The sequence below is a fragment of the Haliotis asinina genome, chromosome 3 (assembly GCF_037392515.1).
Source record: "Haliotis asinina isolate JCU_RB_2024 chromosome 3, JCU_Hal_asi_v2, whole genome shotgun sequence".
In the NCBI taxonomy this organism is placed as follows: Eukaryota; Metazoa; Mollusca; class Gastropoda; order Lepetellida; family Haliotidae; genus Haliotis; species Haliotis asinina.
In genome coordinates, this window is record NC_090282.1 from 79,449,042 (window position 1) to 79,463,814 (window position 14,773).

A 14,773-nucleotide genomic window follows, 5' to 3' on the forward strand; every position below is an offset into this window, starting at 1 on the left:
AAATCTTGATAAGACTACGATCTCGAGCTGTAAATAACGGCGGTCTTGATCGGAATAACCTAGCAAGTACCGTTAACTCACGTTTAATGCCACAAGAAGAGCCAGCATGATATATTCATGTCCAGCGCGGCTGCATCATTAGGTGTAACTCGCCAGCATTGAGGGCTTTTTACGACTTCAAACGAAAAGAAGTAAGACGATCTCGTGCATGCAAGATGATCACGAGAGATTTGACTCACTAAGCAGCTTACGTGTGAGTTTTTGTTCTACAATTTACAATAAAGCAAACAGCACCCACTGTGAGGCGTGTTGACGGGAGAGACATATCCGTGGTGGATTTAAACTTTGAAAATTGAAACAAAAAAAGCATGTCTAAAATTTGTTTTCATTTCCGGTAAATGAAGTGCCTACTTGATCCTATCGAATCTCTACAAACACATTGCTGTAGAAACGAAAACATTTTTTGAGTAGTACCACATAGTTGCATTACAGACTGCACTGCCAAATATCGGTAAAGAGTGTTGTGCGACTGTCTAGACCATTAGTAGAGAAAGGGGCATTAAGAGTATGGAATAACAAGGAATGTGTTGTCTCCACTCTCTCTCTTGCAGGATTCCTTGCAAGGTTTGGTAAACAATTCTCCGGTATCCCCCTAAACGCTTGTTTACCAGTAATACACTAGATCCCGTTGGTCACCTCTCACGAAAGGCATGGTGTTACTGAAGACTGATTGACCCGCACCTTCATGGGTCTGTATGGGGTATGTTTCACAGTGGCCAGTAGTTGCTGACAGCGCGATGAACAGTTGCATCCAGATTCAGCAAAGACTATAGTCACACACATGGCTTCATGCTGTCTGGCTGCGTGTATGTTTCAAATTGAGCATGTAATCATAGGACGAATTCTACTAACATCTTGTTAATTGTGAGCTGTTCATCTTTCGTCGTTACTGCTGATGTTGGATGAGGAACAACTGATGGAGATGGATAAGGAACTGTGGATAAGGATGTGCTCATGAGTGGATGAAGGAGTTCTCATGAGGGTGGTTGAGGACGTACTCGTGAGGGTTAATGAAGCACTGATGGGGGTAGATGAGGAACTACCGACGAGGGTGGATGAGGAATTACTGATGAGGGTGGACGAGGGAGTACTCATGAGGGTTAATGAAGCACTGATAAAGGTGGATGAGGAAGTACTGGTGAGCGTGGATGAGAAGTTACTAATAAGGGTGGATGAGTCCTCATGAAGATGGATGAGGAAGTACTCAGCGGGGTTAATGCAGCACTGATGAGGGTTGATAAGAAACTACCGATGAGGGTGAATGAAGAAGTACTGAAGAGGGTGGATAGGGAGTACTCATGAGGGTGGATGAGGAGGTACTCATGAGGGTTAATGAAGCACTGTTGAGGGTGGATGAGGAACTACTGACGATGGAGGACGAGGAAGTCCTCATGATGATGGATGAGGAAGTACTGACGAGCGTGTATGAGGAAGTACTGACGAGGGTGGATGAGGAGGTACTGACGAGGGTGAATGAGGAAGTACTGACGAGGGTGGACGAGGACGTCCTCATAAGAGTGGATGATCCAGTCCTCGTGAGGGTGGATGAGGAAGTCCTCATGATGGCGAATGAGGAACAACACAATATGTCCTCGCAAAAAGGTTGGAAGAGGTATTTATAGGGGTAATGAGGGTTCACTGGTGTGGTGTATACACAGCACCGATGGATGAGGTACTACTGCAGATAAGGCCAAACAGCCACCGGTATGTATGGCCTGTGGCTACATTGGCTTATACGTACGAGGACTAGGGGTGGGGTGAGGAGATTCTTCACACGTAAATATACCTCTAATACTCTTTACATACTTTATTTCGTTAAAACGCTAACAACTGTCCATATCAGGCTGACGTGATTGTACAACTGCAGTTAATGTGACATTAACTAACATCTCAGCCTCATACACACCGTCAATCTCAGTCTCCATAACGTCTGGGATAAACTCAACCAACCTGACAATTCCGATATGTCTCTCAGGCATGTTCTCGTATTGCCTATTATTGAATATTTCAACACTTACACAAAGCTTTCCCTAAAGCGCTACATACATGTACAAAAATGTTTGAACTAGTAAGACAAATATTGTTTGTATTCATTTGGCAGATCCAAGGGAGTCGGGGGTGAGAGTGGCGGTGTTTTCACATCCCCTTTCAAAATTCCTGGATCCGCCAATGCATACTTTATATTTCCCATCCCGAATTTATACAACATGCAAGCCATGTTTTCGTGTACGCCTGATAGGTTCCAAAATTGTTTTATATAGATAGTATACAGTTCTTGAGCAACAATTTTACCTTACAATGTGTAAGCTCGTACGTTTACAATGGTAGCTACGTCCCTGAAGAAGATTAAGCCAGGCGAAACATTGCTTGAGAGGCCTCAAGGAGATGTAAAACACCTTGTAGTGTAAACGGTAGGGGAATTGGACTGTGAAACATGCAATGCAGTGGCATAATGCGACGTATGTACATCTGCCATTTTGCTATAAATCAAAGGGCAACAATTGACTCAAACACAGATTTCGGAAACCACAACGGTTTATTTTATGGGTGAAATGTACATATATAGCAGATGTGTTACTCGTGAACTCAATAAATATATGATGACGATCGCAAAATATACATGATCGTTTGTCTGCTGCAACAACGGCCACGAGATGGAGGGATATGGCAGTAATACTGTCTCGCTTATACCAGTTTCCGCTGTCTGATGCTCCAAAGCACGTGCGAAACCCGGATGCAGTTTAAGAGTATTCGCAACAACGGCATGGAACTGTAGTTTACCGTCGCCATCTTTGTAGCATTATGCGATGGGTCAACAAAAACCCATATTTACGATAAACATGGCAATTCATGACTACAATGCACTGGATGATTAACATAGTTTACCCTTTTGAAAACGACACTGTGATGGCGGACGTATAAAAGCGTGTTTGTGGTATGGAAGCCCGTCTTGAATAATACAACGAAACAGGCACAAGTGGTTGACGTCTGAGAACATTGGTTTAACATATCTGTGAATATTTGATTGACACTCTGTTTCGTCACAACCAAGACCTACATGGCAAATAACACGTGGCGTAGTAAGGCACTGGTCAGGGCATAATTACACTGGATGATGATTGGCACATATTTTCAAATGATTGCAAACAAACAAATATCAAAAGAAGAGCACTAATAAATCAACTAACGATTAAAAGATAAAAGTCAGTGACAAAATAAGTTTGATTGGCACAAATGACCTATTGGATGTGGCTCGGAACAATCTATACAAATCACAGATGTACATATTTGGCCGTTGAGACCAGCAACACGATTCTATTTGCGACTAGAGGATTGACTAGACTAGATCCAATAACAAACAAAAGCACTAGCTACAAAATATGGCATAATATTCAACAATATTCTAAACTTATATTACAATATAGTGATCAGACATCGCCGGCTTGCTTCATAGCGGCGGTTTGAGGTAGTACAAGAAACACAAAATGCTTTCTTCTCATTGCTGGTAATGTCTTTGTGGTAGCCGTGGCAACCGATTCCGTTACCATGGTAACCACACATCAAATACTGATAACATGATACAAATCTTCGTTGAAAACGGTTTGGTATTATCAGTTGTAACAGCAGTAATACTGTATTTCATAGTTGGTGTTCGTGTCAGAATGGCTTGAATTCGGACCCATAAACAGTTGTCCTTCACGAATGAAAGAATGTTGATCGTCTATCGCAACACAGCAAGTAAACTGTTTGGTGGAGCAGCTTTGGGTCTGGCCTGCCGTCCTTTCATACAAACATCACTGGATTAAGGCAAAAACAGATCACCATAGTTTTTAGTTGGCACCGACGGACACAGTATTTAGAGATGCCTCGGACCCGTGTAGATTGAGGGTACTTCCGCCGTGAGGATGACTTGATTCGTTGTCAAGGGAGACGGGGACTGCTTTAGGGGGTGAAGGCGCTACCGTTCCGTAATGACCAGGTGACGTCAGCGAGACGGGGCTGCTGAGAGATGTGTTCGATTCTGACTGACTTGGACTGAGTGACGTGAGAGTACCGTTTGGTACAAGGAGATTTGACATCGATCCATTCATTCCGTTAGGTGGCGTTGGTGAGTGGGTGTTCTGGTTGCCATGCATAGACTGAGCAGAAGGTGAGCTGGCCGGTTTAACATCTGAAAGAAAATCAATAGATTTAGATATGGCAAAAGTCCCAGAATACAATATTGAAACGAAACAATCTTAACAAGGTGGATATTACCAAGTGATTAAACAATATCAGTATATATTTCCATCATTTCCACTTGACAAGCTTCTTCGACTATTATGGGTGTGAAAATTGGTAAACACAAACGTGGAGATATTTTAGGCGTCTCGTCAGTTGGTGATAAACACAGCTGAAGAAGAGACATGAGAATATCTAACTCCCCAGGGGCTTCAGCCAACGCTGGGGATTTTTGTCTTGAAACCAAGTGAACACATCGCTACGGGATCTCTAAATATTTACACCTAACCTTTCACGGCTGTTGCCTCATGATGCCAGGCAAAGATGGCCATCAAAAACGCCACTCGGAAAATCAATTGCAAAGACTTGCTATCCTTTCATAGACTTCAAGGGAGCGAGTACAGCTAAACTGAAACAGCTACTATGAATGTTGCTACTATGTTCTTGCCTTTTTTGTGAAAAAAATAACTTTGAATTTCGAAGTTTTGAAAATTATGAGGTTCTTTCGTCATCGATGCAGCGAATAACATCTTTTTCCATATTGATGTTCCTGTAGGACATCTTCAGAATTTGATTATAACATACAAAAACGTTCCAAAAGTGTGTATTCAAGTCTCAGAAATAAATCATCCTTAAGGAGCACGTGCCAAGTCGATTAACATTGTGATTAAGTAGACGAGTCAGAGTCAAGAAAAGTAAATACACAGAAACAAGAAAAAATGTCCTTTAAAAGAAAATAAATATCACATTCCTGTTCATAAAAAGATCTGTCTTTTCGATTCCGTTTCAGCCAGACACTTCAAAAAAAAGAATGAAAGTAGACGCCTCCCAAAAGCAGACTACAGGTCTCCTTCTCAGCGGGGTTAATGGGGTCAATTTACATGGAGTAACCCACACACAGAGGGTTAAATCCTGGTTTGCTGAGACAATTGCCTATCTCGGGTCACGGGGTAAGTCACTCGGTTGTTTTATTAGAAAGGGGAGGCGACCCTGGGATACATAGGGAGTGCTCATTTCCAACAATAGCATGTCACAACAATGTCAATCATTAGACCATATACAGAGGTGAACTCTAAACATGAAACGATATAGTACATGCATCGTTTTTGGAAGTGAATGTACCTGATGGTTCGGATTTGATGGGTGTTTTTGTCTTGGCAAGGTTCTTGGGTTTTCTTTTCCGGGTTTGAATCCCGTCTTTCTTCATAGCTAGAGGTCTGTTAACCTGGGAAACATATAAATATACATGTATTTAGTCTGTAGAGAGAATGTACAAGCATAGCTTCGGACAACGGGCCACGTACACAACGCGACCTGTATGGGAGTAGTGACTGTTGCGCTAATATCGTTTTTGTTCAAAAAATAAATATAAACGTTAATTATTTATTGTAGAAAAAAAAATATTTCATTTGCGTTCCTTTTAATATCGTTTGGAAACTTTGCTGCCCAAATTAAAAAGCAATGTCCGTCAACTGCAGTGTCAGCTTGCAATGATTACTTTGAAAGTGGAGAGATAAAGCCTAAAGCCGCACTACTTACCCCATGGAGTTTATAATAAAGCCCACAGGCGTTACAGACAGGTTCACCCTCGTTGTTCCGCCTCCACAGCGTTGTTGTAGTAGTGTGGCAATTGGCACATGAGAGGCCCACTCGTCTAGATGCCGACTGGAATGAGAAGGGTAGCTTTAGTGTCTGTTCAAGACTTCTGCATGGAAATCACACGTTTTCCTATCTCTATGTTAAGATATCATTGAATGCAGTTTGACTATTAACCTGGAAAACCCGTTCATTTGTGAGATACGCCATGATTAGATTTATGTATCTATTTGAAATATAAGACAGCTTGTTTAATGAATTTGATGTTTCTGGTGAGGGTGTAGGAGCTGTTCTCTTGACAACAACTTGGGACTCGGAATGGCATTCAATATTTCATTTCATGTTATTGTTTCAGGTTTGTTTCACATAAACATTACAAAAGTTAAGGCTGGTGGCTGTGGGGTTTTGTAACACTAATTGCCACACCCTCTGTCCCCTTTCCCCTGTGACGGAATGAGGAACGTGAACCTCACAAGGATGGAACGAAATACACCCCGCATACACTACACGCTGTGAGCACAAGAGGCGCCACACCAGGGGTCGGTCTGACCTCTGCGAGTGATCTCCCTTTATCATGCCATCTGGTTTATCTCAAAAGACGGATTCTTCTTCATTTAACAGTAATGTCTTCTTTTCGCCGATAGACCCGAGTCATGTTTTGACAATAACCGCTTTGGGATCGGTGTTTCAGGGTCGGACCAAGTGATAGAGAACATACGGAGGGTTGGAAGTGGAGGCTTGTTAGCAAAATATTGAGGATTCCATAGTGGAATTGCGGCTAAATATTTGTAAATGGACAGTTTGAGACGCGAGGCCCATGACGATAGCTTACAAAACCTAAACAAAACGCCGAATTATACCTTGCCATCTGAAAGTGCAAGTTGGCAAAAATAAACTTTGCAAAAGAGTTCTTTTTGTGTGTGCGCGTGAATGAATTTATTGCCTAATTCCACAGAATAAACGCCCAGTGTTTAGAGAGTCCCGCAGGTCCTAAGATGAATGAGCTTGCCAAATTGTGATTTAAATCTCAAGGGTAAAAATAGCCATTATAGATTCGCCTCATGCTGAGTTTACGAAATCTGATCCGAATATTGAAAGCCAAAAAACTAAGATGGCAATAAATAAATAAGACTGCTTCATTTTGTACACCTGTAGAAGGGATTAATTTCCACATCATTAACTTTAGCTATGTCAAAAAGAGGACTCGTGTGTCGGTTCCCACAGCCATCACATGTATGTACATGGCGATGCTTTCCAATCACAGAGTCATTGTTTCAGTTTCACTCTTATCTTAGTGAAATTATGCTTCGGCAACTGAAGAATATGGTAATTACACTAGAAGTTAATCGACTCATATCACTCTACCGCTGGTTACGAATTCCGGAAGAAGTCCACTACCGTTGAAAGTAATTTCATTTAACAAAACTACGCCTACAAAAAGTAGGTTTCCCAGTGATTCTGACATTGTCTTTATGTGATTCAGTTATGACTGTATCTAGGGAATAAGAATAGCGTAAAAACGGTATTTGATCCAACTCACTTCTAATTTACCTACCAGACGGCGCTGGGGTTTAATCAGAGGGCGGTTGATGCCGTTCATTTTATGGTACAGTCCGCATGCATTGCACAGGTAATGGCCTGTTCCATCCCGTCGCCAGAGGGGTGTTGAGATCGCTCCACAATTGACACATTCGCGACCCTCCAGGTCAGCAAAATAGTCCTGGCCATCTGCAAAGGGAAATTCACCTGTTTGAGAAGAAGGGGGTCCCCTTCTGTCATGAACATAGTTGCACACAACATTCAAAGAACGTGATATATAGATACCGACTCGAAAAAGTCAATTTTAATCAAATATCATCCAGGACAAAGAGATTATTATTCCTATATTTTCAGACAGTTTAAAACTTAAAATGGTGTTGATTTGTGTTGGGATTTACGTCACATGGGCATTATTCCAGCCATATTGAGACGAGATTAAGTCCGACTTCATCTAAACCAGCTTGTGAGATGGTAATTCTGCAAATGACGTTTTCAAGACACGGGACAACCACACAGTTGCTCAAGTGTATAATATTTCACACACTTCACATACATACATCTAATGACAAGAAAGCAATCAGGGTAAAACAGATTTGAAATGATGACATTGGAAGACCCGAGTAACCACAGATGCTCTCCCTTTGAGGAAGAGTGACCTTCCTTTTAGCTGACCACATCCTGTTTACGGATTCTTATGGCACACCAACCAATGATTTCTTTCATGTTTATCACGTGATGACAGACAGTGAGGGGTATCGGCAGTGACCTATTTGACCTACATCTTAAACGCCTCTGTCAACATACACTTCGGCCATACGGACAGTGTCCAAAGTAGGTCAGGGCTTTATCTAGGATATCTCAATAACACATTTATAATTGTCACTATCTCTGCCCTGGCATTTGTAGAGGGAGGTGTGTAGACATATCCGATATATTATGGTGAAAAACTTGTTATGCTTGACACTGAATACACAAGTGAGTGGGTTGTTGAGCAGTAAGTGTTCTTGGTCAACTCTCAGCCATGGGTTAGTGAGTGAACACGTTATACACGCCTTCTACAAAATCTCCAAATGCCACCAACAGTGTAAAGTACAGATTGTGCCTTTGTTGGACATTGAACACTGTCTTCGGCAGGACGAGTGAACGCTTTCGCTTAGTCAACTTAAACGTCATTTAGCTATTGAACAGACTCATATAAGCGGCACATACCACAGTTAAACAACGGGGAGCGTTGTCATTATATATGTAAATTAGTGTTTTTTCAGTTTATCCTTATCTGGGTAATTGTCCAAATGAAACTTTTTTCCAAATACGTGAAAGGTCAGTCAGTGCAATACGTATCATCCGTTTTGTACAAAAAACCCATATTTCAAGTCACACAAGAAGCACCTGTAATACTTAATTCTTTGAAGTCTCGATAATGATGATAACCAAAATACATGAATATTCGCGTCTAATATGAAAATATAAATATACTCGAATGAAACGGGAATTACTGATCTTATATGGTCTATCCCATCTTGCAAACGTATGAATTAAAGTGTTAGAACATTACTTGGAGAATTAGTCCTGTAACACCGAGGTACGGCGTACGGCGTGGTTCTCGGGCCTCGTGAAAGTGAGGAACACCAGACAGTGTAGCGGCTCGGAACCAACTGTATACACCAGTTTATTCACGCCCTCTCATTAAACAAGTAACAAAATTTAACGAACGGGCCGCTTAAAGACTTGTCGACAGATATGAAACATGCACATGAAAACTCCCCCTTAAAGAAAGAATGAACCGGAAGTGAACGAAGAGAAGCAGACGACACTTTGCGGTTCTGTGGACGTTCTGCATCTTCTGAAAGAGACGTATCTCCTGACATCAAAGTATTCCAAAATGATTGTTGTGACACAAACCTGCGATTCAGAAACATTCAGAGTCATGCCATAGGATTCGCTGTTTGCAAATGTCTTCTGATAGAAATGGTTACATTGAGATTGAGTTGACACTGGTTTGTATAAACTGTCAGACACTCTTCCAGCTGAGGCACGTTAGCAAACCTGGACGATGTCTAAAACCTATTTTCGCTCTCAACATGACAAGGGAACATTATACATGACACACATTAACGCAAACATACACCATCAGATGAACACCCTGGTCTTTTATTCAGTGGAGATATATGTTTCCGAAATAACCGTTGATTTGCTTCTCTTCAAAAACCTAGTTCTCTATGTTGTATGCTTTCGGACAGGTGTCAAATGACGTGTTTGTAGTGAACACATACTCTGTACCTAAGTGAAGATAATATGGCCGTTCTTGAAAGAACGATTTTTAACAACTTTGTATGCTCTTGAATCTTTGCCAAGGGGACTGTTCTGGTTTATTTAGATGCAGTATTAAAACCTGCAGTGGCTAATTGTAGACGTGTACAGCTAATGATGCAACCAAAATTGCTCGACATAATTTTAACCTATGACCCAAACTCTCTCGTGAACGTCCATCATTATACTCCCAATTAGCGCGTGATAAGCATGAACTCTCGCGATCTCTCGTGCGCGAGACGGCGCCAGAAAACGACATAGGGACACACAGGATTGCCCTCACCACTACAGTTTATGTTTCAAATAATAATTTTCGAGCTGTAGTCTCATTCACCACACATGTCCGTACATGTTGCGGAGGGAGGCATCAGCACTAATGGCGCAAATTACACGTTTATGGCAGGCCAGCCGGGACACAATTCACTCACACAGGCTAAAACCGTAAACTGGAAAGTGTCTGGTCGGGGGATATAATAAATAAGGTTTGTCAGGGTTTGAAGTATGAAAGTAGACGTTGAGCAACTGGCACCCCTACAGGAGGCGAGACCCGTACCCAGATAATGTGCCAGCATAGTGGGAATAATGTGTGAAATTTATAGGAAGTCTCGCGGCATCTCGTGAGAAACAAGAACACAGTGGGATGTGTCAGGTATTATTTATCGTCTCCTTGATGACGTCACACCAGGGTGCATTCTGGGAGGCGTAGTTTAATGTGCCGGGAGACGTAGACGTTTTAATACTTGTGTTTATACAACTGTGTAAATCCATCTCTCATAAGCTGGTGTTTACATAATATAACCGTTATAGTTTCCTGAAGTAATGCAAGTATTTACATAGTTCCATGTCATAATATTGTGGATTTACTTCTTGCTCTGACACATCTGCGATTGATGACCGTTCATGAGAAAATGTTTTACTTTGGAAAAACGTTAAACTCCAATTAAACTGCATTTAAAAGCGAAGTAAAAACTTGCAAGTTCTACAAATATCTAAAGAAAACCACGGTGAAACTTGATGGTTTAGTTCACTTGCTTACACAAATAATGATGACCGACCCCTATGCCTACCACAGAATCAAGCACTGCAACTGTCAAAAAGACATTTTACCCAGGAACTACATCTGTGACACGATTCTAACTTAGTAAGTGTGAGAATAGACCTCAATTCACCAACAGAAACATCCCATTTATACATGGGCACATCGAACCAGATTTTCTGTTCAAACGTGAACACTTATAAAAAGGGGTTACCCACTACATGGTTCTTATAATGAACTTGACACGTGGTTCTTTAAGCTGACTTTGAAATGGTGATCTATTGGTAACTCTGTTTAGGGTGGAGTAGGGTGGAGGGTGTTGTTGGTTATATCGGTCATCACAGATTGCACCGATGTGTTTGCTACAAGCTCGTGCGTGCATGTTCCACGTGTGAAACATGAATATTACAGCGATACAGTTAAAGGCAGTCCTATCCGGATCAATCAGATCGCCCAGGTGAATACATGCTTTATGTCTGCATTACAAACATGCAACTGGAATAGCCCCGTTTCGGGGCTCTGTCAGCACTCGTGAACCTGGATAAGAGATTTCTTGTTAGTTTATTTATCTTCTAAGTTTGTTTTAAATCCTGTGTAAACTCACTCTTTACGCAATCTGTCAGGGATATCGATATTCGATCCGCTGAAACTACAGCGCGTGACGAGAAAGGGTGGAGCAATTATACATAACAGTAAAGCATTTTGCTGTTGCCTATTCGAGAAATCCTTTTGAAAACATGTTAAACTACCGCTTCGTTTGCTTATGAATATGTTGGACTACACTATTCTACTAAAATGTCCAACATTATATGAAGACAACCCTTCCTCATATTGTAAGACGAGACCAGCTCATACCCTTCCCCGCCATGTATCCAAAACCATTTCCCATTATGTATAGCCTTACCCATATACAATACTAACCCACCCGTAAACACCTTCACCACTCGTGGAGATATGGGTTAGAACTGGTCCTCAGCAACCCTTGTACAAATGATATCGCATTCCATTTGCGCAGATGATTGTGGTCAGTTATTGGATTGTCTGTACCCGACTCCAGTATTTACAACCCAGCTTGAGTAGTGCGGCGTTAACCAACAAACATAAACCATTATAGATGCATGTATCTATCAGTATGTATGCCAGTCCACCCTTAGGTACACGATCAAACCATCCTTATATGACTTTGAAATGCAATATTATATTGAGTGTATTCATCGTATATAGTCTAAACAGAGATACCTGAATCTAAATAATATTCAGTATCACCTTGAATGCAGTCCCACTTCTTTCGAGCCAGGCGACCAGTTGTTTCAATAATGTGGATGTCTTTAACACGCGTAATCATTCTAATAATCTCTATCTGTTACACCGGTGCTTCATAAGATTCAAAGAGCCAAACTTTTCCAGTGTTACAGAATTTGTGTAAGACATCGACCCGGTTCTGTGAAGACGGTCTGCCAGAGGAGCCCCCACGCGGCGATCACGCTCAGACTACGCCCAATTAACCCCAATCAACACATGGTTCCCTGCAAAATTTGGAATCAAAATCATCCGTGAAATGAAACCGCAACAGACACCTTAACTTCTTAAATTGGCGCGGTATTTGATCCTGAACGCAACCCAAGTCATCTGTTGAAGCCGCCCCCTGTTGTAGAGGTGGATATGGTGTGGCGCCCGAGACGTGAGCTGGAGCCCCGTCAAGTATTCGTAACTCTCTCTACAGGACCAGTCTACCGACGGACACGAACATATAAAAAACCGCAGTGGGGGCATTTTTAGATTTAAATGCAAAAGCGAATCTCATTTAGCTTCCATTCCGCGGTTATTAGTGAAAAATGTGTAATGTGCCGTAAAGACAAGTGTCGAGTATAGGAAAAGTCATGTACTTGATAGATGTGGGCTTATTAAACATTGTGATGACATGAGGCAAGGGTAGGCATTTCAAGCAATAAAACCATTTATCTATATCTGTCATGCTACTGGCAATAGGTGCAGCTATGGTTCTAGTTGTTCATGTGTTTATGTGCGTGCGTCTGAAAGGCCTCATTCACGTTTTTCTGCATAAATGCGTAGTGAAAGACTATTCATGTATGTATGCGTGTGCCCATGGCGAATACTCATGTATGATACTCATCTCATGTATGTATGTGTTGGTATATGCTTATCACCGCAGATGAATGTATGTATGTATAAAATGAGAGAGAGAGAGAGAGAGAGAGAGAGAGAGAGAGAGAGAGAGAAAGAGAGAGAGATTCGGGTGTAAGGCGGATGAGTCCAGGGAGAGTATGTTGGCTGAGTATTGCTGGAAATGTGTTGGGGGTGAGGGGGGGGGGGTCTGTGTGTGTGGGTCTGTGTGTGTGGGTCTGTGTGTTGGTCTGTGTGTGTGTGTCTGTCTGTGTGTGTGTCTGTGCTTGTTATTCTTACACTCATTTAGGTCATGCAATGTGTAAATGGAATGTTTGGTAAAGATTTGGTTTAAATGCTATATGACAATAACAGCTACATGTGAGAAATGTGTACTTCGAGATGTTCCCAAAATTGTTTCCTAAATCTATTATCGTCAATGAATGTAATCTGACACTAGAGCTACTACAAGTGTCATGTATATTGAGCGATACTTTTGTAGTCCCAATCTTAGGATAAGCCGTATTTGACATCATTTGTCATGAAGATAATATTTGTCAGCTTGGGAAAACAATAAACCTAGGGGTGATGTACGAGACATGTGAATCAAGTCGATTTCGAAATAAGGGTAGGTCGAGACCAGTAATAGCCATTTTCGTGTATGCAATGTAACTCTACGAATCCAAAACAATAAATCCGGCCCTGGAACAATAAATAAGCCCCGTGAGTGGGACCATGTTGACCACAACCGCAGCACGACGTTGTGAGGATATCAATCCGCGATCTATCAGGGAGAAGTTATTGTATGAAAATGTAAGCGCCTGATGGCGGAGACAATAGTTCCTACCCGAGCGCTATTGTAAATGACGCGAGCGAACACACCGGAAAGATATATGTAACGGTATGGCCACGGGTATTTACATACTGGACAGCAGCAATATAAGGAGGACATAATTTACAACAATTATTTCTTCGGGTATCGAACGACGTACGGCCACTTCAGCCTGCGTAGCAACCCTCGATTCGCGTTAGCTTGGCCCTTGTCCCCCTCAAAATGGAAGTCGAGCGCGGGGGCTCTACAAAATATTGACTTATCGTCCTGAACACACAAAGGCAGTAAAAAGTAACGCGGGTAGCTAGTAACGGAGGTATTCTACTCTCATCTGGCCCCTTAATCGGGTGGAAAATGTGACCAAGAGATGTGAGCGGCCGGAGCGAGATCTCGCGAGGTTTGAGAGCTAAGGTCCGTCCCTTATCCCGCTACGTCGCTGGCGTTTTAAATCTTGAAATATTATCCTTGCTAAGATTGAGTTTGTATAACTAATACAGGAGTCGCCGTTATCAGAAAATTGCCGATGACACAAAGATACGCAACACCTCGGAATGATAGAGGCTTGGTGATTGAATGGCGAATTTGAAACATGGGAGTCTCATCCGACCTGTGGGATAAAGGGATTAACAGTTGTGAACCATACAGAGCTTCAGACATACTCCAGATAGGGAAGGCTGTCTTAAAGAATTGCCCCCCATACGTAACTGTGGTTGTTATCGGTATAAACAAGTCTAGTTGACCTAACAAATGCGTGACGCCTGCCTCTCCACAGGGGTTCTTTTTGCTGACTAAAAACACGATCATAGAATAGCACACTACAAAACCATTCATGTTGAATATCACCAAGAACATTCAATATTGCTGACAGTTGCAGGACGTTGCTCCACAGCCGGCGTCGCCATAGCTATTCGTTTTGTGTTGTTTATTGAAAAATTATATAAAAATATTTAAAATCTCATAATATCCGAAGTTTTTACATTAGGTAGATGAAATCCTATTGGTGAATTATTGACTGATTCGAGAACCTAAACGAACTGTCGAGGGTATGTAGAAGT

The 14,773-nt window shown here is 41.8% G+C and overlaps 1 protein-coding gene across 30 annotated transcripts in view; it reads right to left on the reverse strand.

The window, feature by feature from the left end:
* Positions 1 to 2,577: 2,577 nt before the first annotated feature.
* The window catches only part of LOC137278536 (transcription factor GATA-4-like), a 45,520-nt gene continuing 33,324 nt past the window's right edge, over positions 2,578 to 14,773 (reverse strand). For 12 of the 30 annotated variants that reach the window (XM_067810947.1, XM_067810937.1, XM_067810938.1 and 9 more), the window contains exons 3-6: positions 7,433 to 7,623; positions 5,821 to 5,946; positions 5,404 to 5,506; positions 2,578 to 4,231 (exon numbers count right to left, since the gene is read on the reverse strand). In XM_067810947.1, coding sequence (XP_067667048.1) covers positions 3,891 to 4,231; positions 5,404 to 5,506; positions 5,821 to 5,946; positions 7,433 to 7,623 — 761 coding nt within the window. In that variant the 3' untranslated portion in view covers positions 2,578 to 3,890. Of the gene's footprint in view, positions 4,232 to 5,403; positions 5,507 to 5,820; positions 5,947 to 7,417; positions 7,624 to 14,773 lie in introns of all 30 variants that reach the window. The other 18 variants (XM_067810934.1, XM_067810929.1, XM_067810928.1 and 15 more) reach the window with 3 other exon arrangements.